Source organism: Misgurnus anguillicaudatus, unplaced genomic scaffold, assembly GCF_027580225.2.
Source record: "Misgurnus anguillicaudatus unplaced genomic scaffold, ASM2758022v2 HiC_scaffold_34, whole genome shotgun sequence".
NCBI classification, from domain to species: domain Eukaryota; kingdom Metazoa; phylum Chordata; class Actinopteri; order Cypriniformes; family Cobitidae; genus Misgurnus; species Misgurnus anguillicaudatus.
In genome coordinates, this window is record NW_027395284.1 from 2,631,869 (window position 1) to 2,658,411 (window position 26,543).

The 26,543-nt window shown below is 38.6% G+C and overlaps 2 protein-coding genes across 2 annotated transcripts; both read right to left on the bottom strand.

The window, feature by feature from the left end:
- Positions 1–731: 731 nt before the first annotated feature.
- LOC129452082 (caveolae-associated protein 2) lies at positions 732–15,553 on the bottom strand. Its single transcript, XM_055215756.2, has 2 exons — positions 14,909–15,553; positions 732–3,469 (listed from the first exon to the last, which is right to left on the bottom strand). The coding sequence occupies exons 1-2, from the start codon at positions 15,434–15,436 to the stop codon at positions 2,639–2,641; spliced, it is 1,359 nt and encodes a 452-aa protein (XP_055071731.2). The 5' UTR covers positions 15,437–15,553; the 3' UTR covers positions 732–2,638.
- Positions 15,554–20,949: 5,396 nt separating this feature from the next.
- LOC141363385 (tomoregulin-2-like) lies at positions 20,950–26,120 on the bottom strand. Its single transcript, XM_073866049.1, has 5 exons — positions 25,580–26,120; positions 25,353–25,412; positions 25,118–25,241; positions 24,175–24,333; positions 20,950–21,378 (listed from the first exon to the last, which is right to left on the bottom strand). The coding sequence occupies exons 2-5, from the start codon at positions 25,405–25,407 to the stop codon at positions 21,282–21,284; spliced, it is 435 nt and encodes a 144-aa protein (XP_073722150.1). The 5' UTR covers positions 25,408–25,412; positions 25,580–26,120; the 3' UTR covers positions 20,950–21,281.
- Between the last annotated feature and the right edge of the window lie 423 nt (positions 26,121–26,543).

Genomic DNA, 26,543 nt, shown 5'->3' on the forward strand with positions numbered 1-26,543 from the left:
GATGGAGGAACAGAAGCCAGAGGAGTAGGCCGGAGCCTGGGCTTCGGCTGAGTAGAGGAGCCCGGGGAAGACGCTGCAACCATCGGCCTCTGCTGTGTAGAGAAGCCCGGACTGATAGTGCCTCTACTCTCGCTGTGTGCCTTCTTTATAACATTTCTGCATCAGATAAGGATATGGACATTTGTTTGGTGAATGTTTCCAGGCAAGAGAGCAACTTTGCGCGTGTTTGGACATGTTTATTTCACAGACGTGTTTCGGCTTACAAGCAGACGTGCTGCGGAGTATATGAGCTTGGACGGACTCTTGCTGTGTGCTTTTTGTTTAACTCCATCTCCATCAGATAAGGATATGAACATTTGTTTTGTGAATGTTTCGGGGCACTTTGTGTGTGCTTATTTCAAAGACGTGTTTCGGCTTACGAGCACAAGCTCCAAGAGCTGAGGCAGCACGTCCGTGGAGATATTGTGCAGGGGACGCGTTTGTGTGCAGGATGCAGGGATAAACGGACGTCTGACTGTAAAGTGAGTGTTTCTATTTTCTTTGTTATACTAAGGTGGCATTTATGTACACAATAGCATAGCTGAGCGGTGTTTTATATGTCTATGTCAAAGCAATGAGGCTGATAGTACACAGATGTAATTACAGTAAACAAGAGACAAAAAGAAAATTGGTAAAACCAAATAAACATTTAATATGCATACCCTTAAGTACTTGGAAAGACATTTGTGGTTACTGTTTGAATAAGACTTTGCTACACACCAGGCCAGAGTGTTATTGTGTGTAACACAATGTAACATCACGTTTAAAAGTAAGTCATGATTGGTGTCTGGTTTACAGCTCACGTGAGCAAATAGCCTGCCCGTGCATTTAGGCAACAGAAGTGGTGTTGTTCCCCCATTGGTTCTAACGTGTTAGCAACTTAGAAAGTTTATTAAAACGTTTTCCCAACATCAAAATGTCTGGTTGTTGTGTTTGGTTGCACTAATATAAAATATACTAATATACGTATCTGACAACTTTATTTTTGGCCATCTGTTAACGTCTTCTATCCACTCCACTATATTACACAGATCTGGTAGCTGTGTTGAAAAAATAACTTTGTCTGTGTTGCTTCACTGCTGATTCTTGCCATACTTCCGTTGCCTAAATGCGCGTGCATTCGCTGCCACGTCATCATTGTGTACAAACATTAAAGGGTCTATGAAGTCCCTCCTTCAGAAATACGTAATGAGTTCTGATTGTGTAGCTTGTTTAGTGTGTTGTGATTCGATAGCCTTGCCGTTAGCTTAGCTGGCGAATGACGTATTCCTGTGGGCGGAGTTTAGTCAAAAACTCTTCTAGTGACGTCATTAAAGCAGGAAGTAGAGGGCTGTGGTCCAAACCGGCCATTCGCTGTAGGCGAATTCTGTTACAGGAAATATATCGCCTGGCAGTATACTTTGAGCTTTATCATTTTAAAAGTATTATTTTTGCCATTATAGCAACATTACACTCTAACTAGGATTTAAAAAATTGGATCAGGAAGAACATGACCTTTATAGAATTTTTGTGTCATAGTAAATGCAATATCATTACATCATCTGTGTGGAATTTTTAACGTTATACAAATGCTGCTACTATTTTATTGTACGCTTGTAGGCCTATTTGTCAAACTGTGTGTGTGTGTGTGTGCCCTTGCTGTGGACTACGTTGTAATTGGAGAGTTGTTGGCAGCAGTCAAGGTTGCTATGGAGATGGCAGTCAATTGTTCTGGCTTTTCCCCAGAAACTTTGTTAACACACTTCTCACCCTAGCAGACACTACTGTCAGCTCCTTATATTCAAAATGAATAGTTAAGCCAGAGTGGTGCTAAATACTTTAATAAAACTTTTTTTGAATTTTCAAAACAATGTAAATTGTTACCTCATGCCTTTTACAGTTATCACTTACAAAAAATGTGCTGTGAGGGTACCATGGTGCAGTGATGATATCAGATGGTAATCGAATGATATGAGTCAAATTTATGTAGATGTATTCATACTGTGAGTATCATTATTTATATATCATGGACTCTATATTGTACTCCAAAGTACTTCAACAATACCACCATGGTATAGCTAGTAAACCACGGTATAACCATAGTACCATTTATAAAATCATGGTATTACCATGGTCCTTTTTTGTAAGTGATTAAATACTAAGATTTATGTACACAGAAGAGTATCTGGACTGCAGCAACAAAGGACAGCTTGTCACTCACTTTCTCAATTTCTCTCACACACATTAAGAAAAATATATAGAGAGTGAGAGTTCAGGCTTTTGAGTTCAGTCAATTCTATGGTATTCACAGGCTCCCAGAGGAAAATATAGTTATTTTGCTGCATCATTGTGGTCACATTGGCTTTGACAAGAGTACCAATGTGGACCTTTGGACAGAATCTGTTTCAATAGAATTTGCTTTAAAATATAATCTATGAATTCTATATAATAGATTATAGTTACTTTATATTTGGGTACATTCAGGGATATGTTATTTCAGCAGGCATGCTATTTAACATCAAACGAGCTTGGGAACAAAATGCCAGTGTCATAAAGGAGTAACTATGATTTCCAAAGTCTCAGAAATAGATTCGGGGCTAGAAATTAGAATACAACAAATCTAGGATGTTTGCTCAACGGTGGCTGGAGGTGATGCTGCCTCCACAGATCTTGGTTCTTTCTCCTCATCCTCCTCCACCTGACCATTTTCCTCATGTTTTACAGCATCATCAGCTTCACCACTATGTTTCTCTGCTTCTTCTTCAGAGGGACCATTCTCAAGATCTCCACCATCCGCGCTGCCTGGGGAGGATGGGCTGTGATGCTCGTCTCCATTTTCTTTCTCTTCTGTGGAGTGTAACTCAGGCAAGTGCAGCTCACCATCAGGTCCCCCTAAGGAGGGAACCTCCACTGGGCTGAGATCTCTGGATGAGGTCTCAGGCTGCTCAGGGGCATCAGGATCTCCATGTCGTACCTTCTTGATGTTGAATGTCTTTGGATTGACACGGAAGGACGTGCTCTTGGAAGAGGGGCTCTTCGGGTGGTTGGGGGTGAGGGTTTTCTTTATCTTCTGAAATTGTTCTGGAGGCACAAACTTGTTGATCTGCTTCTCAAAGCTGCTTCGTGAGAAAGCTTTTTTTAGACTATCCACCTTCTTCAGACTGGAGCGCTTGAACTTGTCTGCACGAGAAAGCTCCAGGCGATCACTTCCCAGTTCTGGGAAATGCTCCTCATGCAGATCTGTCAGGGAGTCGGTGCCACCTTCTGCTAAAGGGCTCGTTGCTCCCTTTTCTTCCTCATCATCAGAGGACAGACTGATGGTGTGTAGGCCTTCCTCATGAGAGTGGTTTAAATCAGTGACTGGAGTTGGTGCAGATGGTGCGGTCTCATCCTGAGAGAGTGAGGCCAAGCCCTCTTTAGTGAGCAGACTTGCTGGGATTTCATTGTCCTCCTAAAAGTGTGGAAAACAGAAATTGTTTTGTTAGGAAAACTAAATAGTTAAAAAAATGAGATCATTTAAGGTTGCAGTGCCGATTACCTTACATTTTCTCATTTTGTTAAATTACCCAACACCACTTGAGAAAAATGTGTAGTTATACAATATTGTTCTCAAGTGGTTTTACTTTTTTAGATTTCCCCCTTCATATATTTGTAACAAAAATTGTGAAGTCAATTTGCTAATTTGTTTTTCAAGTTATTGCTCAGTCTGTTGAAAAACCTGTTTGTGTCACTGCTAGCTATACACAAACATGTAGAGGCATTGTCCTGGAGTTATTCCAATGCTCTTCAAACATCCTGCAGGTTTTACTTCCCGCCAAATTCCTTTTCAACAGCTTTGATTTAAAAGCTGCATGTATAAAATGCACATTTAAGTTATTAGAAAAATTACATCTTGTTTCACTAATCAAACCTATTATTTTCTCAAGTCAGCAGGATTTTTGGGTGGGTTGTAGGTTATGCTACTCTAAGTTATGAACACTTACTATTATAGATAAATATGCCACGCCCTTTCATCGGTCTCTCTCTCTCTCTCTCTCTCTCTCTCTCTCTCTCATCATACACACACACACACACACACACACACACACACACACACACACACACACACACACACACACACACACACACACACACACACACACACACACACACACACACACACACACACACACACCTTTACAATACATTTAGGCATTTAGCTGATGCTTTTATTCTTTTATTCTGCTTTTAAATCACCCGTACACACCCTCAGCTCTCTCCTCACATACACATATGTCAGACATGGCTGCTGAGGTTTCAGAGGCTATGCTTCATGCTTTAGGAGTAAAAAGTAAATGTAGATCAGGCCCTCAGGGAAAGGTGGATAAGCAGGACGAATAGTGCTTTTGCACGCTCACCTGCTCCCTCCTTAGGGTACTAACAACACTCCCAGAGTCCAGACTTTTCTCCAACCAGAAGCTAAGCATTCAAATTATGAATTAGTCATTGTATGAAAGTGTTTCAAAGTAAAACCTGTAAATGCAAGTCGACCCGTTTAGAAAATTGTGCAGTCCAAAGAGATATTTTGATTAAATTTACCTTAAATTTAAGATTAAGTTTTATTCTTAAACTTCATTCATTGACAGGAACACTTCTATCATTTATAATAACAGATAGCCTATATTATATATTTTTTGTGTTATATTTTGTCTTGTAAGTGTGTGTTTCCCCAAATTAAGGTCATAACAAAGCCCAAACCAGAAGAATTACAAAAAATCTCATTATACTGCTTATGAACATCTAACAACTTCTTTATAATTAGCACTGCAAAACATTTGTTAAACAACCAATTAGTATGCAAACAGGTAACCAATGAATGTTATATATTTACCATGACTAATATAGACTGCAAAACATCAGTTTATTTAGCCTGATTAAGATGCACCTTACTCATACATACGTAGCCTCTTATGGAACGGCTGAAATTCCACAATTTGTTCCTCAGACGTTGCACAATAAACGTGACATCCGAATATATTCATTATAAATCGTGAATGAAAAGTGAGATTCGAACGAATGTCAGTTAGTGAACTAATTGTATACACTATTTATATCGTAATTCGGTCAGAAACGTCAAGATTGTGAGATGAACAAATCGTTTTGGATTAAAAGGCTTGGATATTCCATTTCCTTGGACTTTTGCGGATTTATGAACAATTTGTTTTGGACAATTTCACAGAAGCGGATAAAGGGAAGATTTTGAAGGTAAGTAAATGTCCTAAATCGGCGCTGCCCGGTTCAGGTAACTAACAACTAGATTACAGTTTTATGACTGCAAAAATCATATTATGCTTTGTATCATTCCGCCACCTAGTGAATGGAGGTCCTCTAAACAGGCTCATCTCTGAATGAAAAAACTGCACCCACACACGGACACACACAAACGCGCTGGTTTGAATCACTCTCCGTGTGTCTCATTAGTTCACTAGCTCGTAAATCAGTCTGTGAATACCAAGTTATTATTCCGTCAAAGATCAGCGCTCTTGGATGTTACGTTAAACTTAATGGGATTAATGTCTTGTCACATCGTGTGGACACTTGGAAAGAGGAATGTAAACACTCATTTTTTTCTGGAGCCATATCTCTTATCAGAACGTAACAACACAGTGGAACTGCAGGTAAGCACCGCAGCTTTTAAATGTGGACATTGATCATTTATTTAATCGTGACATGACTATTAAAACATGTTATGAGGTATCGCCACTGGTATATTTATAAGCAGCATGCAAAAACATCTCTCTGACACTTATAAAAACAGTTTTATATAGTACTGACAAGAACGAAGTCTAATAATAACCGAGTGCTCGTATCGCGTTAAGAGTAAATGGGAAACCAATAGTAACATTATATAGTATAGTTTTATTAACTTTTACCTCGCGCCAAAACAATAACAACACAAAAGACACTAAATATGAATAAGAAAACAAGTAGTAGTTTCATCATGACACCAAATACTGGTGATTTGATCTAATTTTTGACCATCAGGCCAACATGAGAGCCAGGGAATCCCTGTCAGAGATGTAGCCCAGAGAGGGCGGTGGTCAGCGGGGCGAGTGAACACTGACGTCTGCTCATGCTTTGGTTCTCATACGTACCGAATCTCACTAAGCAAACGTTCAAACAGGCGCTATCTTTACTAATCGACTGTAGATTTAAATATAATACATATATATTCTCGACTGAACTAATGTTAAAACTACACTTTGTGCCAAGAAATTGTACTATTTAAAAACGGCGAATCCGTCCATTGAGTTAATATGAGATTCATAGCAGCCGAAAGTGTTACCTGTCATTCTGGCCTCCCTCAAATCCGTGGCGGAAGTAGTAGTTCTCAAACAAAGAGGCTTTTAAAATTATTCTGTTGTTGTTTTCTAGTTTTCGTTTTTCAAACGTGTGCCGTCGAACTGTTGTATAGAAGCAATATCGCTCTCGGAGTCGTGTGATATAGCTCTATATCATCACGGCTGTGATTAGGCCAGAGGCCTACGGCCTCGTGCCTCCGGCCTAATCACAGCCGTGATGATATAGAGCTATATCACACTCCTACTCGAGCGATATTGCTTAAATATAATGGGATAACATCATTATGTGAAGAGAACCTGATCTTGTTTCTGTAAATTACACTACAATCCCATTACAATGTTGGTTTGTGAATTTTCATTAAAGAAATGCAACTGCATTCAAACCTGCATTTATTTTATAATTTTTAGTACAATAGTGATAATGTAGGGCTTTTGGGACAGTACATCTGCTCATCTTTGTTAATGTTTTACTTGTAATACCCAGTTAAACCCAGAGGGCGCAGATCTAGTCAGAACCAGTGTTCAGTCTGGGATAACCAGTTTGTTCATGAGCTCATACAATAGAGAGTAACAGCCCTTGGGTGCAAGAGTGTGATAGAAACTAGAGCTGGGAGTTGTCAGCTTACTTCTGTTAGTCCTCTAGAGTACAAGTAGCAGCTTTTAATTTTTTGGATCCTGGTGAGATATGGAAGATTCCAATTAATAATAGCGTGAATATCAAAAGGATATGTTTTCAGTCAACCAATTCAACTGTAATTTACCAAGAATTTTTAGGAGATTTACCTAAAATAAATGCATAAATAAGTACATAATATAGAAGCAAATCTAATTCATTATTATCTTGAGAGTATTGTATGTCCATAAATCCAGCAATAGGTTGATCCTAATTATAATTTTGGACTTAAAAAAAAAAAGAAAATTCAAATTTTAAGTCTCAGCAGTAACAATATCAAAGTCTCAAAAAGATAAAATTTCCCAGTATACCATTGACCTCCATAAATTCATCCAGCTATAGCAAATCTCTGCCAGAATTTGAATATGAACTGAAACCCAAAGCAGGGAGTTAATGTGTTTTTAGTGCTACTGAATACTGTTTGCAAGTGAAGCAGTTAGTCTTTATTGACTCTGTATCCACCTTCCCTAATATGTTTCTCAGCCCTGGTAACATAGTAATAAATCAAGACATTTGCCATTCAGATTTTGACCTTTATCTAAGTACACAAAGGCCTGTGAGGCTCAGAGGAAGAGAGGAGGGGACTGGGAACTTTTGAAAACATTGTGTCACATGCTGATATCTCTGCTTCAGTGTGTAATGGGAGCTCGGATAATTAATGTGCCCCACTGCAGGCCTCTGAACTTTTTGGAGTGGAAATATCGAAAGAGATGAGAGTGACTGTGTGTCACTCAGACTCTTAAGACCTATACAGCCAGTATAAGGGCAGAGAAAACACAGGAAAGAAAAACAGAGGAAAGATAAATAAAAGAACAAGGGAGGAGACTAATACAAAGGAAGGATGTGTCACTGCTGAATGTTTGCTGTATCAAGTTTATGTGCACGTAAAGTGCGCTTAAAGATTAATCAAGAGGAAAACCATGATATATTAGTTAGTATAAAGTAAGATAAACCTATATGTTTTTTGCAATGTTCAAGGCTAAACATTTTAACCAATCCAAGACCCTCCCCCCAGTTTGAATAGGCACCTTTTACTCTTTAATAACCCCATTCACACCTGTGACACTGAGATATGCAGCAAAACACCTGTGCGATGATCTATGAAGACTTTAAACACAGCACGTACAGCCCACATGTGACGCCCCATCAGGGTTGGCAGAATTTCGCGTAAAGGGCCATGGAATGCACACACACTGTACACAAACCAGACCAAAAAATGTGCTCACTCATCCGTTAACTGTTTATGATGTGTGGAAAAGTTCAGAGAATATCTGGCTTCGCTCCAGGTAGAGCAAATAAGCGAAAAGCAGTGTCTAACATTTTGCTGTTTGTGAATGAGTAGAGTTTGTTGGTGCTCTGAAGAATTAAGTAATATTAGAACTACCTAACAGTATATTTATTGCTTATTATTTGATATCAAGGGCGTTGGCCTGATCTTTTATTAGACATACCAGACAGAAAAAAATCTTTATGCATTTTTTAGTTCCTTGAGGCAAGAACGTTTCATGTTTTGTGGATCTTTAAGCTTCTACTAAATGCTACTAAATGAGATGCCAATTAATTATCAATTTTTCATCTTTATGCAATGAACTCTGTCTCAGGTTCAAATTCGAGAACATTAAGCGTCTCTGTCTTTTCGCTCGAATTAAACACACGATTAGTCATGCTGCCTCAAGTATCATTTTTCTAATTAGACAGTATTTATTTGAGTGAATGTAATACTACCTACAGGATGAGTGGGTTTGTGTGTGCAACATTTCATCTTCATTGCACTCGACTTGTGATGTCTCATATCTCACTCCATCGCTCACACAGCATGGTGACTACAGAGAAGATCATATGCATTGCAGAGACCGTCTATAGTGTGAATATAAACTTGGAGTTTGCAATTAAAAGTCAAATGTCTTAGTCACTAAAAAATGGCCCCTAGCAGTCACTGGGCAGTACCCTTTTAAAATACACCTTTGTACCTAAAGAGTTTATAATAGTACTTCAGGCACATATTGCCCTGCTAAAAAACAATAGACACCACAGAAATTCTATTAGTTTTATTGGGAGTTTCATTGGAAATTCAATGGAATATGGCCCAAAACACACTACAGTGTATTGGTCTTTGTTGGTCTCTAATGGTATGTATTGGTTCTATTGGTTCTATGTATTGGTTCTAATGGAATATGGCCCAAAACACACTACAGTGTAGGGGTTTTAATGGTAAAAGCTAATGGTTCCTATTGGTATTTTAATGGAAACCATTAAAATTTTCTGTATTGGTTTTTTTCAACAGGGTGGTACGGAAAAGTGCATATTAGTAGCTCAAGGTACACATTAGTGCCTCAAAAGTACCCTATATATTGGTACAAAATGTATACACATCTGTACCTAAATGGTATTAGGACCTCACATTAGGGTACTGGCCATAGATATGTATAATAAAGGCTAGATGTCTTACTGTGGAGTCTCTAACGTCATTACCGGCAGCCATCTTGTCTCAGTCAGCTCGCTTACACGTAGCATTGTGGTTTAATAGTGCATGTACTTTTAAATAACCAACTTGCTCGATTTTCTAATGATTTTCAAATGGTTTGGTTTCTTACAAACGTGATTAAAGGCACACCGTGGAACTTTTTGGCCACTAGGGGGTGCTAGACATGTATTTTTCACGTGTCATGTCGCGTTCCCCTAGAGGCCACAAGCGCTGAAGCACTGTCGCAAAGGAAAAGAAGACAACTCTTTAGGTCACAAAGTGTACCTTTCAGCATGTCATATGAATATAATTTCATGGGTTTTATTTTATTTCAAATGCCAAAAGATCGCATAGCTCATGTTTTCAAGGCAGTTGTAATGGAGGTCACTTGGTTAAAGTTTATATAAAAAAATTGCCTTAATGGGGAATTGAACCCGGCTCCAAGACGCTACCACGGTGCCACAGTGTCACGTGATATAAGTCTTTCTCTACACTCTTCAAGTAGCCTCCAGTATTCACGTAAAAAAACTGTTCGGGCGCCAGACAGGACTTAAGTTATATATGCAAGCAATATAACATTACTTACTAGTCCAAAAGCATGACGAGTCAGCATTGGTCAGGAACCCCTCCTCCTCCTTTAGTTCACGCCTGTGAGCGAACGCTGGCCAAATATAATTGATCCTCGTCCTTCTTTTTACTCTGTAACTCTTCCGTTTTCTCATTCTGGTCTCTTCCGATAAACCATTGGGATTCTTTTTCTTAGTTGCTGCTTCGGGCCATGACAAAAACATCAGGAAAATAAATAGTTGCGCTCTCACGTCCGAATTTGAGGAACTAGAGGAAGTGACGCATGCTGTAAAGCAGATTTTTGTAGTTTTTTTTGTGTGCTCGGGTTACTACCCGAAACCCCAGGTTTAAAAGTATGAGTAAAAGCAATACAGACCTCGTCAGGCTATGGTAGACATGTCATTCAACCTATTTTAAATCGATGTACCATCATAAGGGTCTTGAAATATATATTAAACTACAAAGTGTCACTTTAACGTGGCTATAATTCTGGATGCTTGAACATGTTTCATGAACATTATTCATAAGTATGCAATTTTATCGGTACACCCTGACGTTTATAACAAACCATCAGTTGAAAATTGAGCAAGTTATGGTTATTTAAAAGTACATGCACCATTAAAACACAATGCTACGAGTGAGCTAGCTGACAAAGACAAGATGGCCGACAGGTGCGAACGTTGACCTCCATTGGCCAGCAGCACGGGCGAGACATCTAGCCTTTATTTTACATATCTGTGGTACTGGCCCAGTGACAGCCAGGCACTTTACTTCATGTCAGTCCTAATCCTTCTTCTACTCTATAACCACTGTAACAATAACATGGTAACTCCAACCCCGATCTTACCTTAACAATGACCCTAAAACGAATTCTAATTTACCCATAACCCAGATTTTACCTTGCTTAACCCCTAATCCCCAGACACACCCTTCTTGAGAAAAAGCTTGAGCTTTGCCAACGACTTGGTGGAGGTAGAAAAGTGCTTCAAGAAATCCCATTACAAACTTAGAAAGCCATGTGGAATATCATTTAGATCTTTGCGTTCATTATGTCCTTCAAATTCTAAAACGTGTAAAAATACAAATACATTTTCAAATGTATGTGCGTGTTTGAAGTGTGTTAGTGCAGATATAAAAGGGAGGAGATGAGTTGTCAAACCAGATATCCAACACAGAAAGTAGAAACATGTCCAGGCAGTGAGAATGAGCTCTCTTGCTCTCTCTGTTTCCCAGTTAATTTTATCTGTACTGCTCATCTGGTGTTTTCTTCCTTATGGCAGCCTGCTCTTCCATGGCATTGAAATAGGCATTCTTTGTTTTTTTATATAATTACTTTTTTTTTTCTTTGTTGTGCAAAGATTAGATTGCAGTACACAAACTCATTTCTCCCAATGCACTCCACTTCTAGTTTGCATTAATATTAGGTCCATGTTCAAACTTTGAACATATCATGTCATCTGGGAATCAACGGAGGAAAAATCAACACAATCAAATTCAAATCGACGTGATGATATCGCAGTATGTATACAAATCTTTAAGGAACGTAAGCGACTGCTGTTTTGTTTGTATAACCTTACGTTATTGTGCAAAATATGTTTTCATAATCAGAATAGGCTCTTCTCGTAATGGGAGGGCCGGTAAACACTTGCTATCAGATTGTTTCCCTTCTCTGCATATCCCAAAGGACTGGCATTTTCCCACAATTCATGTGTGCACAACCATACTAATTATTCATTCACTGTTTTTTTGTTTTGCCTTAGGATCTTTATCACTCTGAAATGCACAAACACATAAATGCTTTAAGATGAATAAGATGACATTTTTGGGATCGAAGCATAGAGTTACATCACCTTATTGAAGGCGTTTCATGGCACCGCTGGGCCAAAATAAACTCTGACAATGTTCAAGAGAGTTTCAGAGGGCGAATTGATGAGGCCGATCGGAACGACTACAAAGGTGTAAAAAATGACAGTTGTCAAGTTGTTTTTGTGAACACCCATCACAGAAAGCTCATCCAAAACTATCCCTCCTTCAAAAAACATCAAAGCAATAAAATGTGTTTTATGGCTATTCATAAAAGCCTCATGTTTGCCATCAGTCATGCAGCTTGGCACACTCTTGCAAGCTGTCACGAATACATTCGAGGTATATATTTTACTTCTCATGACAATACGCTGGACGTCATGGAAACACACACCTTTCTATTATCAAAAACAGCTCACAGTTGTTTTATTAAGCGCAAGGCATTAGCAGTTGTCTGAACTATTGCCTTCAGAAACATGAACGCATCTAATGACCCCTTTACAACTCCAGGCAACCACAAACACACAAAGGCCAAAGCTCCACAGCATCAGTATTTTTTATTATTTTTTAAATCGACTGATGTGTTTTTGATAATACAAAAAGATCAATGATGCATTAAACACATGGGGATCCAAACTGACAGTAATTACTGTAGATAATTAGTGCTTGTTAGGTGAATCGAGGCAGTTGACCATACTCTCTCTCTCTCTCTCTCCAACACGCACACATTTTCAGTGCCAAACTCGGGTTGTTTACTGTGTTTCTTTCTTTCAGAGAGCCCTGCTTTCAAGCCACACCTTTTATCTTAAAATGCCTTTGCATAGTGCAGACACGGTTTATAATTACACAGGCGTTAGATGGCTCAGCCAAAAAAAGAGAGAGAAAGAAAAGAAATAGAAAATATGAGAAAAATGCACGACCATAAAGGAATGTTACTCTTATTCTTCCAAAAAACACTTGTGGGACTAAACGTTTATGCAAGGGTTCTTCATCTCTGCATTCCACTTTGCTTAAAAAATTTGAAGGAGTGTCAAAGGGGTGGATACTCTACAGAACAATGCAACTTTGTTTACTGGCCTGTGATATTAACTTATGTGCAGCATCACTTCTCATGAATAAAAAAAGATGAGAAACTGTAAAGGTCAATTCAGACCATTGAATTGCTGTTCATAAGGGTGTGCTACAAATGTGAAACACTATAATGCCAGACAGGTAAGTGTCTTTTTTCACATGAAGAGAATGCTAGCTGTGCTGTTCTGTCACGCTTTGTAACGCATGGCAAAGCACACAGCAAAAATATGCTGTGATAAATGTAAAACCGAGCACAGTGTGAGTAAACACCTGACATGAATGTCTAACAGCAGTTTATGACAAATAAATTACAACTCTGACATTTACTAAGCAGGTGTGTACACTCACAGGTGTGTGTGTGTGTGCAAAGCTTTCGTTCCAAAAATGAAATGAGTGCAGATATTACACTCTGCAGCACACCATCTGCAAGCCCGCACTCATGCCAAAGTGCTTTAATAGCCTGAACACAAGGCTACATATCACTTTAGAAAATCACCTGCTGCCTGTGATCTCAAGTGGAATGTTATGAGCGAAAATCAGCCTCACCCATTTACACTCTACCCCACAGGCCTTTACTCTCTGACAGCCAGATTAGTCGAACGTCATCTACCCTGTCTCTAAGCGGATGAAGTATTATTCAAAAATTGTTATGCAATTTCATGAAAAACTCTCTAACTGGCTTTAAAAGTTTGATGTTTTTCTTTTGAGCTACAATTTGCAACCTTAGTACTGAGAAAAAAATAATCTTCACAAAAAGTGCACCCATAAGTGTTCAATAACCATTAACCTGTCAAACCACCTTAACAAAAATGTCTATTCCTGAGAAATGAATCCAATCCGAGACAATTTTTTAGCCTTGAAGTCAATTATGTGGAGCGATCAGGTGTTGACGCGATCTGGTTGATATGAGGTTCAAAGGAACATTGTCAGTCTTTCATACAGTGTCTATTCAGTTTCGAATGTGCATTTGCCACATTATGGTATTGAATAGCATTAGCCTTAGGAAATCTGATTCCCAGAAATAATTTTGAAAGCAGAACTCCAACATCCCTTAAGAAATGCCTCTACCTGCTACTACAAGTTAAAGATCATTGTCCCGGCGTGCACAGCTGCTGCATGTGGCTCGCTTCAGGGCAATCAGATAAGAATACTATTCTAAAACTTAGAGCCTGACACTGCTGCTTAAATCAACATAACCCACCCTTTAGATTAACCAACCCGCATAAAGTATAATAGCACTTCCTAACTGTGTGTAAAACAGCATTAACTGATCATACAGGACACCTCCCTTGAAGATTAGACATTAGACTAACAAACTAAACCAGAGGTCGCTGAGCTGGTTTAGCCAGAACGCCTGACTTTGCAATCTTGGTTTGATATAAATTGATTTTTGGGGCGAGGTTGCTAATCAAAATCTAAATTAAAGTTTACAGAGGCTTTTGTAAACAAATATGAACTGTAAGCATTAAAGTAAGAACGGATGAGAGACATCAGGATTTTGCAGGGACTTTAGGATTAGCTATAGATATGTTTAATAACCCTGCATATCAATACACATTTATACATTCACACGTTGGCATTCTTTTGCAATCTGCACGTCAAACTTTTCACCTCAGCTGTAAACACAGGAAAAATTCCCATGCGCACTTCATTCAGGATGCACTGCCACACTGCACACGTGTCCTGTCACATAACACTTAAACCCCTCCAAAAAACTGACTTTCCTGCTGAGGTTTTCACACATCCTTGTCCGAGCACCCCACATGCATGTATTTATCAAAAAAAAAATTTTTATATTTGCATGTGGAGTTTTATAAAAAATATATTTTTATTTCAAACTGAGTCAGAAGTGATGTTTGTAACTATTGCTTTCTTACTAAATCTATAACTTTACTTTTTTAGCTGACTGCTGAGAAATCTAAGTTGTTGACCTCATTTTTCCCTTTTCTTTGATTTGCCCTGTTCTCTCACCTGAAAGATGAGAACTTTAAAGTGGTTCCTCTTCAGTAAATGGGTGTGGTTGGCTTCCAGTCGCTTCACCTGGACGCTCTGTCTGTCCAGACGCTCCCGCACCTCCTTCACATTGATGCCAGTCTTGCGCGAGCGCTCCAGCAGCTTGGCCACGCTGTTTGCCGTGGACATGTGGTTTTTGGTAAGCCTGGACACGTCGCCCTGCACCATCCTGACCGCCCCCTCCAGCTCTGCCTGTTTCTTTTCCATCTTCTGCTGGTTCTCCTGCACTGCCTCGATCATGACCACCAGCTTGTCGAGCAGAGCAACCACGGTGATGGCACTGACCTGGCCTCCAGGTGCCGTGGGGCTGGTTGGGGATTTGGGGCCCAGACGAGAGAGGGTGCCGACAGGTGAAGAGGGACCCGGGCACTGGCCAAAGCTCGGAATGAGGATTTCCTGAGCATCCTGTGCCGGAGGGGTCGGGGTGCTTTCCTCCCTGGGTAGGGTGGACGCGCTGCGCTCAGCATGAGAGGAGTCCTCACCCATCCTGGAGTCAATGATGATGTTGAAATGGGCTTCTGCAGAAAGAGGGGTTTGGAACGGTGTGGTTGGTTTGACACACGCAGACACTCTTCTGCCTTCAGTGTCTCTGTAAAAACAACATTCCCAACACCCCACTTAAAAACTCCCCACACACCCAGAGGAGGGGCCTGGTTGCCACGGTAGTTAGCCCTGCCCATCAGAGTAATGTGAGTAAGGAGTGTCAGTGTTCTGTGTGTGTGTGAAACTTTGAATGCAATTTCAATATTGTTTGCATGGCATGAACTTGAGGTGAATTATATTTCGATAGTGTTTTCTCTCCTAGTGGTAGGAAACAACCTGATGAAGAGTGAAAGGGTTTGTTTTGCACACATACAAATGTGTCTCACTCTATATACTTCATGTCTTGAATAATCAATCTCTTCTGATGGTGGTTTCTTTAAGCTGACCTTCAAATCGGAGAAATGTCAAATGCAGAAATGTGGAAATCAGTGTTTGAACAGTGAACTCAGCTCATCTGTGGGCATGGCACCATGCCAGGCTCAAACACCACATAACAAATGCTTGGTGATTTTGCAGGAATCTTAATAAAAAGTTCAAATCTGATCATCATTTACTTATTTGTTGCAATCTTTGTAAAAGACTGCAAAACTTTACAGAAAAAAATAAAATGAAGAAGGGCACACCTGTTAGATATGAATCTCTGTCAAACAGATCAATCACACACAATGTGACAGACAATGCCAGAAAATATTTTACGATACAGCAAAACAGAGTTCACTGATGCACAAGAGACGTCCAGTAAAGAAAATAAATACAGCAAACATAAGAGTAACTTAACAATGAACTGCAAGAACATTGTTCAACTTAAGAGCTGCTGTAGTATTAAAACTCAGCTCAGTCTACTGTTGTACCACACATTTTTATGGTATCTTATTCAGTCTTGCTTGATAGTCGGAATGAACAAAGAAAAGGAAAGACACTAATTCATTATGGATCAATAGAAAGCAAACATTGTGAAATAACTGTTCCCACATTCATTTAGCGTGGAGGCAATATCAAAGATAAACACACCACATTATTCTGTTTCGACCAGAGGTCATTTTCTGGATAATGGTAGTCGATAGAGAGAGAGAAAATAATATGGGTGTCTTAGATACAAGGGAGTGTCATTAAAGGACACAGGAAAATCACATGTAAAATAAATAAACACAATCATACGTTCATTTCCTGAGACTCTGAGGCGTTTGTCCCAGCATTAATTAATGATTTCTTTCAGGCTGCCTACACACACACATATGCAAAAAAACAACTAATGTTTCCTTTGTTGTACTTTGGTGGGGAAATTGTTTTCCCTGTCATGTGCACTGATTATAAAAACAAAGAAATGACCATCACCTAAGCGACCCCACATCCATACAATTAATCAAAAGCCTCCACACAGTATGAAAAAGTGCTACAACCACCTATAACCAAATGGTGCTAAATAGCACTAAAAGTGGTTCTTGGCTCGTAATCATAGAGGAACCATTTTAAGTGCCATATAGCACCGATGAAGTACCTGTGTAGCACCTGTGTAGAACCATAAGGTGCTATGTAGAACCTTAAGGTGCTATGTAGAACCTTATGTGGTGCTATAGTGGTGCTATATGGCCCCCATATGGTTCTTCATAGGTGCCTTATAGGTGCTATATACTAAAAATGTTTCCTCCATGATTACGAGCCAAGAACCACTTTTAGTGCTATTTAGCATCGTTTGTTTTTAAAGTGTATGCTCTAAAAGTATGTATAAATAGAAATTTAGTACATAGCAAAATAGTATGCAGTACTGGGACATACTAATGCGTAACGGAAGTGACTGTTAATGGAAGTGACGCACATTAACAATAACACAAATCAAAATACTCTCTAAGGGTGCTTTCACACCTGCCTTGTTTAGTTCGGTTGAATCGTACCAGAGTTCGATTGCTCAGTTGGTGTGGTTCGTTTGAGCAGGTGAGAATGCAGCAATCGAACTCTGGTGCGCACCAAAAGTGGACCAAACAAGCGTACGCTTTCAAACGAACTCTAGAGTGGTTTGTTTGTGGTGAGAACACGATCCGAGATCTAACCGACCTAACTGCAAAAGTACTGCGCATTTTGGACTAAACCAGCTGCCGTAGTCAGCTGCGCAGTGCATTATCGGATGAGGAAGTGTTTGTTGACAGTTTCTATTAGCAATATTAGCACAATGACAGATCGCACAGTGGAGTTGCGAGGAGGTGCGGACGGAGCCTCAGAAATTTGGTGTCTTCACCATTTGTAGTGCATTAAAAGGTTGTTTTCAAGCCGCATCTGCGATTCATTCTGAAAATGAATGGTTTGTCTAGAGTGCTGTATACAAACTATGTATAACAATCACGGCGACATAATTACAGCGCGCAGCCGTCTGTCCATGGTGTCTGCTGTATTTTCCTTTTTATTGTTTACTGCCGGGGTTCCGTTGGAATTTCGCGCACGTTGATTCTGACCAATCGAGAATCAGTTTAGGAAATACGTTTAAATACATGTGGCCAATGAGTGATGTGGATCTTATCACATGACTGAATTTTGGTTCGTTTCAACTGGTGCGGATCAGAGCAATCAGTGTGGTGTGAAAAGAAACCAAAATCATTTTTTGCTTTTGGTCCGGACCAAATGAACCGAACTTCAGATGTGAAAACATCCTTAGGGCTCTTTCTTGCATTTTAGCTTTTCTTAAAGGAACAGTATGTAAGAAATTTATATCAATTAACCATTTGGATCTGATCTGATGTCACTAAACATTAAGAAATCATTTTCATTTCAAATACTTATATCACTGACAACAGCGGTCCGGCCAGGATATGGTCATTTAAAAAGTTAAGTTGCAGCCCTCAACTGATGTTTATGTTGTCATTTTGTGTATTGGCCAACAGTTGTGAGATTGCAGTACCAGTTTTAGCCACTAGTTTTGTGATTGCAATACCAGTTTTGGCCACAATCCTACATACTGTTCCTTTAATTTATTATTTCTTGTCCAGTGTGTACTAAATCTTTTCTTTTACTAATGCAATGAAGCATCATTTGGCATTACTAAACTCCTCCCTCTTGCAAAGAATTGTGGCTAGTACTAGCCAATAAGAACTGCATTGTTACCAGAGAAAGTGGACCTTCCGGGCACTCATACAATTACACTATGAACATGATAAAAACAGGTTAAATAACACGTTATTACAGGGTTTTCTGAAAGACTCAGTCCTTATTTGTTCCCACTAAAATTGATAACACATTGCTCATCAAGGTATTGTGCATCATCCTTGAGTAATGTGTCGCTCCACTGTCTCTATTTTGAGTTTGTGAAATATTTCAGGTCAAATCAAGAAAATAAAAAAATATTTTGATCACCCTGTTGTGATCTATTTTGCGACAACGACTGGATGAATGTACATTATTTCTTACTTAACAACAAGGATTCGGACTAAAGTTTCACATACCAAGCATTATAAAATGCAATATGCCTGACCTCTACAGGTAGAAGATAATCATTGCATACTCTCAGAAAAAAGGTACAAAGATACAAAAGTTGCCACTGGGGCAATAACTTTTCAAAATGTACTTTTTTTTTTTAACCTAAAATGTGCATACGAGCACCTCAGCTCTCCTGATTTTGCCATGTGGTTGATGTCCTCAGGGCAACATTATGTTGACCCTGGGACAACATTTCAATCAACCAATCAGATTTCAGAAATAAGTTTACAGTTTGTTTTAAGTTTAAGCTTACAATCAGGATTAGCTGTTTCTAGACCATTGTTTTTCAGTTATCATGTCCCTCTGATTTAGGGTTTGGTTATGGTTAGGGTTGGGGTTTGGGGTGGGTTTAGGTTTTATTTAGAAAAATGTTGTCCTTGGGTCAACACAATATGTTGCCCTGAGGACATCAACCACTTGGCAAAATCAGTTCGAGCCTGGTACCTCATATCTGTACCAAAATGGTATATTAGGCTTTTCTTAAAAGGTAGTGTCCCAGTGACAACTTTTGTACCTTTTTTCTGATAAAACCAGTGGATAATAATAAATAAATAACAATAAAAAATAACCTGGCTAAAACCAGCCACATCGTACAGAGAACTTTGTTTATGCAGCTTAAGTGGATTTCAGATGATTTGCTTTCTGCCAGTTAAGCAAACATCCTGTTGATTTTAAGAGCCTGCAGATCATTTGTTCCCATTAGCATGAGCTTTTATTGAGAGATGTCACCCAGAGCATTGTATGATTTGTGTCTTAGATTCATGGGAAAATACCAGAGTATGCAAAGGCATGTCAGTACAGAGCGCACTACGGTTATGAAGTATTAGTTATAATTGGCACCTTTGTTCAACACTTGGATGGCTTGTCTGGTAACAGGTTCTTTTAATTTGACTGTTACGTTAATGCAAATGCTTGAGGCGTCACATAAATGAGAAAAGACTTTAGCCTCTTATTTTTTTGTGATGACACTCAAAGGATGCAATAAGAGCCAAATGTCACTGATTATATTTTAACATTATAAATAGAAAGTTAAAACTTGTGGCAATAGAAAATGTCTGAATGTACACTGACTGTTGTATTTCTCTGCGTGGAAAAACAAACCTTATAAACACTATAAAAGTAAATCAGTATCAGCAATGGTATTCAACTAAAACCTAATGTATTGATTTAACTTGTGGTAAGTGTGTTAGGAAAGTGTTATGAAATGAATCACATAAATGGTTTTGGAGAACACTGTGCAATTGTATCAGTGTTACTGAGAATGTGAAAAATGCGTACTATGTACCTAATGAGGCGATTTAAAATAAAATAAAATAAAAAACAACAAATAATACAATAAAAGCATTAAATTCCCAAAGTAGTTTTGGTGCCATTACTTTTTAACAGCATTATCTATGGAGGAGCCAGAATTTATTTGCACATCACATACAAGATTCATAGGCTATACTGCAACACAGTGTAGCTACCCTTACAAAAACGTACCAGAAAGCACAACCGTATACCATGGTATAAATCAAACTACCATCACAGTCACTTTGGTAATGCTAGTACTACAATTCATTTTTGCATTCAATATAAAAACATGTTATTTTAAAGATAAAGACTCTGTGGGAAGAGCTCACAGATAGACATTTGTGCACATACAGACAAAAATATTTTCATTTTAATTAAGGATTTCTATTTACCCCATTTAAACTGTAAGAACAAGATGTACTGGAGCTCTACTACTGTAGATACATTAAATCGGAATGCCAGAAATTTCCAAAGCTTCCTGTCTTCCACACTTTAAAAATCTATTTGTTTTCATCTATAACAAACTAATACCTTCACCTTTTATCAAAACATATGACTGACAATATCATTTGAAGTTGTCAGCAAGTTTTAAACCACACTAACATGGCAAGTCATAAGGGTTAACTACCCTATACAGTACATTCACGTCAGACATTCATCAGACATCATGGCATCCACATAAGAAAAGGCACAACATGTTTGTGATATAAATTATTTATTTACATTACAGAAAAAGGACCCCATCAAGACAAACAAATTAACTATTGGAAATATTACCTATACATAACCAAATAACAGGACTTGTCCTATCATGGTGTCCTAAAATTCTCTGTTTGTGTCCTGTGCCACAGGTGCAAGGCATCGCGTGTAGAACCCATCGCCCTCCGGTAAATCTGCACCAATTCCTCCTTCTCCCCTCTGTTCCATCATCCCGTAGGATGCAATGTCTCTGTACAGGGGACGGAGAGTGCATGTTTGTTGTCTGTTCTCTGTCCAAACTATGTTTCCCATAATTCTCTGCTCCCAGCACTTAAATGAGGCGGGTGGAAGCGCGCAGGGTGTTTTCAGAGTTGTAGTGCATTGTGTTCTGCTTCTGTCGGTTGATTCTGTTGGTCCGAGGGCACTTCCTGTGGAGAATGAAAGTACAATGAGTTTTTTCACCAGTTCACAATTGACGGCTCAGTCCACAGCTCACCGCATCTTCACTTAGATCCAAAACCAGAGGTCCGACCCGTTTCACGTGTGCCTCGGACATGGGTTGGGTATAATATTAGCGTCCTTGGGTAATTTAAAATGAATGTGTTTTTGCAGAACGGAGCCGAGAAGCATCAAACTATCTTGCGTGGGTGCCAAGAGCGCTTGCGACATCTTGTGGTTGACGATAGGATAATATTTGATGAGCCAGACCTGTCAATTAATTTGAATGCACATTGTACACTGTAAAAAAATCCGAAGAAATTACAGTGTTATTGCAACTGGGTTGCCGGTAATTTACCATAGATTTAAATTTATGTTATTTACTGGCAACATTTTGTTCAAAGTTAAATGAACATTAAACATTTACAAGTCTTTGTCTTTACAGAGTAAAACTACAAAACAGCATCAAGCAAAACATTCTGAGAAACAAAATCTGAAGCAAAAAACAGAAAAAGGTTGATGATGATTTCTGGTTCCCAGAATGCTTTGAATGAGGCTGTTATTGTATAGTTTTATACTGTAAAGATAAAGAATTTATTTAACTTTGAAAAAACTCTTGCTCGCGTCCAATCGGGTTAAAAATAATTGCCACTGGTTCAGGTCAGACTTAAAGGGACATTCCACTTTTTTTAAAAATATACAAATTTTCCAGCTCCCCTAGAGTTAAACATTTGATTTTTACCGTTTTGGAATCCATTCAGCTGATCTCCTGGTCTGGCGCTACCACTTTTAGCATAGTTTAGCATAATCCATTGAATCTGATTAGACCATTAGCATTGCGCTAATAAACAACCAAAAAGTTTGGATGTTTTCCTATTTAAAACTTGACTCTTCTGTAGTTACATCGTGTACCAAGACTGACAGAAAATTAAAAATTGCAATTTTCTAGGCCGATATGGCTAGGACTATACTTTAATTCTGGCGTAATAATCAAGGGCGTAGTGATATTACGCACTGCTCGAAAATAGTCCCTTGCCATTGAAAGTTACTAAGGGGACTATTTTCAGCTGCTGCGTAATATCATTGCGCCATGTTACAACTGCGAAGTCCTTGATTATTACGCCAGAATAAGAGTATAATCCTAGTCATATCTGCCTAGAAAATCCCAACTTTTAATTTTCTTCAGTCTTAGTACGCAATGTAACTACAGAAGAGTCAAGTTTTAAATTCGAAAATATCCAAACTCTTTGGTTATTTTTTGAGCGCGATGCTAATGGTCTAATCAGATTCAATGGATTATGCTAAGCTATGCTAAAAGTGGTACCGCCAAACCCAGAGATCAGCTGAATGAATTCCAAAAGGGTAAAAATCAAATGTTTAACTTTAGGGGAGCTGGAAAATTAGTATATTTAAAAATAAAGTGGAATGTCCCTTTAAGTCTAATTTTCTCAGGCTTGCCTCAGGTCGGGTCTTTCTTAAAAAAAGAAAGATTTATGTACGTCGGGTTCAAGATCTGAAAAGACCTCTAATTCATGCATAGTGAAGCTACAGTAGACGCAACAGGATAAACACGTCATCATCTGGACAACGTAGTGAAAAAACTCACTCTAGAACAGTTTGTCCGTTTAGGGCTACTGTACAAACCTGGAGGCGTAAAAAGGCGACTTTCATGTTAGGAAAGGTATGTAGATTTTAATATAATAAAAAAATAAAGTTCATGTGTAAGGTCTTAATACACCACTGATAATATAGTTATGTATATTATATATCAGGTCTTCCAAAAAGTTACACAATGCACCTTTAAGGAGTATCACGTGCATGTATGTCATTTCATATTTAAGATAACTGGACTTTTTAAGGATAACTGAAGCTTTTTGTGGTTTTGTAATGTCTAAGTGGCCCAGCCAAGCATGACATAACAGCATTACCTCAACCAATGGAATGCATTTTTTGGCACTACCTGTTTGTCCAAACAACAGGGATGGAAAATATTTTGGCAAGCCTGTTTGCTGCCTTTAGAGATATTAATCTTTTACTTTAGTTTCTTACACAGCCCAGGTATTATATGCCCAGTTTTTGTCACACTTAAATCCTAATCTGATATAAAATACAGGTGTTCACCTGCAGATAGAACAAAAGCTAACTGCATACTTGGACTTAATAAACAGAGATGTCATCTATCAATACATTCTACAGTACTATCAAACATGACACATACATGTTGATCTGTGTAATGGCTTAGTGCTATAGCACAGTGGTTCCCAAACTTTTTCAGCGTGCGGCCCCCCTTGTGTATGGTGCATTCCTTCGCGGCCCCCCCAAAGAAAATTTGTGACAAAAAACTGTTCTAAAACTCAACATTTTAATAAAAAAAAACATTAAATTATACAAAAAGTAGTGCTTTTGGTTAGTAGCCTTATTTTTTAAGGTTTAATTACACAGAATTCATGATAAATTATTGTATTTCATAAAATGTCATAAAACTGGGGCCCCCCTGGCACCATCTCGCGGCCCCCAGTTTGAAAACCACTGCTATAGCAGATGGATAAGTTATTTAGTGCAGGCCGTGATTTCAATTTTGAACTACACACACACATATCAACAATAACCTAAAGTGTGTTAGACTTCGGGTGACAGGAACATTTACTCAACGAAGAGCGTTGTGTGTGTGTGTATGTGTAGCTCAGCTTCCCATGAGAGCGTTTGTGTACTGCTTTCTGAGAGAGAATTTTTGTCATATGGTTTGATGTGAGTATGCGTGCATGCATTTGTGTGTTTATGCTCACCGGGTGATACACAGCACCACTACACATATGATGGCCACCTGCAGAGCTCCAATGACAGACGCGATGAGAACGTAACGGAGCTTTCCGGAACCAGGCACCACATACAGCACATTATACTCCTTGGTATCACACTGCGGACCGCTGAATCCTGAATGACAGCTGAAGATTGAGAAATGCAATAGGGATGTGGATTTAGTAGATGTGTGTGTATGTTTTACTTTTCTTTGAATTTATTTGTGGTTGTTTTAATGAGTTTACAGTCGTTCTGTGTTTCCCTGTATGCAAGCGAATCTTAACCAAGGTTTTGTTTAGTGCAAAATTTAGAATGTTCTGGAAATTGTATTTGTAAAATTTAGATTTGGATTAAGCCTATATAGGGTGCAGTCAACATTATGACACAAATGCCTTCGATTGAGATTGACTTTTTTGGACCTTACCTACAGTAATATTCTTTATATAATAATAATAATAATAAAAAATGATATCCAGTTTAATATGAGTTTAAAATAACATCATTCTGTAACACAGAAAAGGAACTGTAACACTGCTCTATCAATATATACACACGCATGCTTTTCCTGTCTTGAACACTAGGGGGAGATAAAGCTCTTTGATAAACACACTTCGACAATATTCAAGTTATATTTAATGATATTGAGAATAAGCCCGAATGTACAAACAAGCAACTGTTTTTTCAAATACACACACTGATTTCAGAATTAAAATTCTTGCACTGATATACTGCCATAATCGGACATATCAGGATAATGCATTTTTCTGTGTTTGACACTTGCCACCACCTGAATATTAAAACCTAAAATAACCTACATTTCTGGACCAGCCAGTGATCACCATGCTCATCCAAAATATTGTTTTAATAAAAAAGAATGCAAAATGTTTGTGAGGGTTTGGTGATATACAGTATAATATAGTGTTTGTTTACCTGCAGGATGGTGTAGAGAGCATGTTAGGATATTCACAGTCTCCATGTATACAATAGTTCTTATAGTGTTCAGGGCAGGGAATGTACAGACCCCTCGCCACCTCCGATACTTCAGGCTTCTCCTCTACAGGTGCACAACAACAGAAGGGCTCAAATTCAAGGGCATATATCACAGACAGTAAAAATCATCCTTTTGATTAAAACACACACACAAAACACATATACAAACCCACACCTGTGTAGTCTGTCCTGGCATACTGTCCATCTCCTGCTTTCGTGCCTGTTATCATGTCGCCTTCAGGATAAAATTAATAGAGGAGTTAAAAGGAAGTACAACAGATTTGCTTCACCCAAATCAGTGGTTACATAAGCACTACATGCTCTCATGTCTTACGTAAAAGGCAATTTCATGGCAGCAGAAATAAACACATCTTTACAAAGCAACCGATGTGCTCTTCTCACCCTGACAGTGACCCAGGAATTTGACCTCGATTCGCTCCTGCCTCTGACATGATGCCTCTTTGACCTGGCAGGGGTTGTCATAGGAACGGCCATCTGATGCACACACGGGGTTAAAACTAATGTGGGAGCAGTCGATGTTACAGACGCACCTGTGCAGAAAGAAATATATGACAATAAATGCCAACTGCTAAAAATCAAATGCGTTTTAAACAAGTGTAACTTTGTTTTATCTCTATGAGCTACCTATGACACTTCAGCTTTCTTATATTGAGTTAAAGTTAACTATGCAACAGTTACCTGTGGTGTAATCTGATTGGCTACATGTTGTTCAAAGTGTGCTGATATTAGCACTGCAGCATTTCACTGATGATGTTGATTGTCTGTGTACTTACAATATGTTGTCGGTTCCAGTTTTTGTGTTTGTATTTTAGTCAGAAACCTCTAATACTCCTTATATACTACTGTAGTGTAAACATTCATTACATTTTCTGGGGCTAAATCAGAGCTTTGCTGATATTGAGAAAAACAGCACTCTCGCACATTAAGGTGATTTGTGACCCTGGACCACAAAACCAGTCATAAGGGTCAATTTTTTAAAATTGAGATTTATACAACATCCGAAAGCTAAATAAATAAGCTTTCCATTGATTTATGGTTTGTTATGATAGGAGAATATTTGGCAAAATACAGCAATTTGAAAATCTGAACTCTGCAAAAAATCTAAATCTTGAGAAAAATCACATTTAAAGTCCAAATTAAGTTTATAGCAACACACATTACAAATGAAAAGGTTTGTTTTAGTGCTCTCTACTGGCTTACAGCTGTAATGACATTGTGGACTGAATTGGGAAATTGTAAACTTGTATGGCAGTGGTTCTCAAACTGGGGGCCGCGAGATGGTGCCAGGGGGGCCCCAGTTTTATGACATTTTATAAAATACATTAATTTATCATGAATTCTGTGT

Excerpts from the sequence above, each read along its gene's own strand:
- LOC129452082 (XM_055215756.2), bottom strand. The coding sequence starts at position 15,436 with ATGGGTGAGGACTCCTCTCATGCTGAGCGCAGCGCGTCCACCCTACCC. Across the intron at positions 3,470-14,908 it reads TTAAAGTTCTCATCTTTCAG|GAGGACAATGAAATCCCAGC; the intron begins GTGAGAGAACAG and ends CCACACTTTTAG.
- LOC141363385 (XM_073866049.1), bottom strand. The coding sequence starts at position 25,407 with ATGATAACAGGCACGAAAGCAGGAGATGGACAGTATGCCAGGACAGAC. Across the intron at positions 24,334-25,117 it reads CTCTCTACACCATCCTGCAG|CTGTCATTCAGGATTCAGCG; the intron begins GTAAACAAACAC and ends CTCAATCTTCAG. Across the intron at positions 21,379-24,174 it reads GTGGTGCTGTGTATCACCCG|GAAGTGCCCTCGGACCAACA; the intron begins GTGAGCATAAAC and ends CATTCTCCACAG.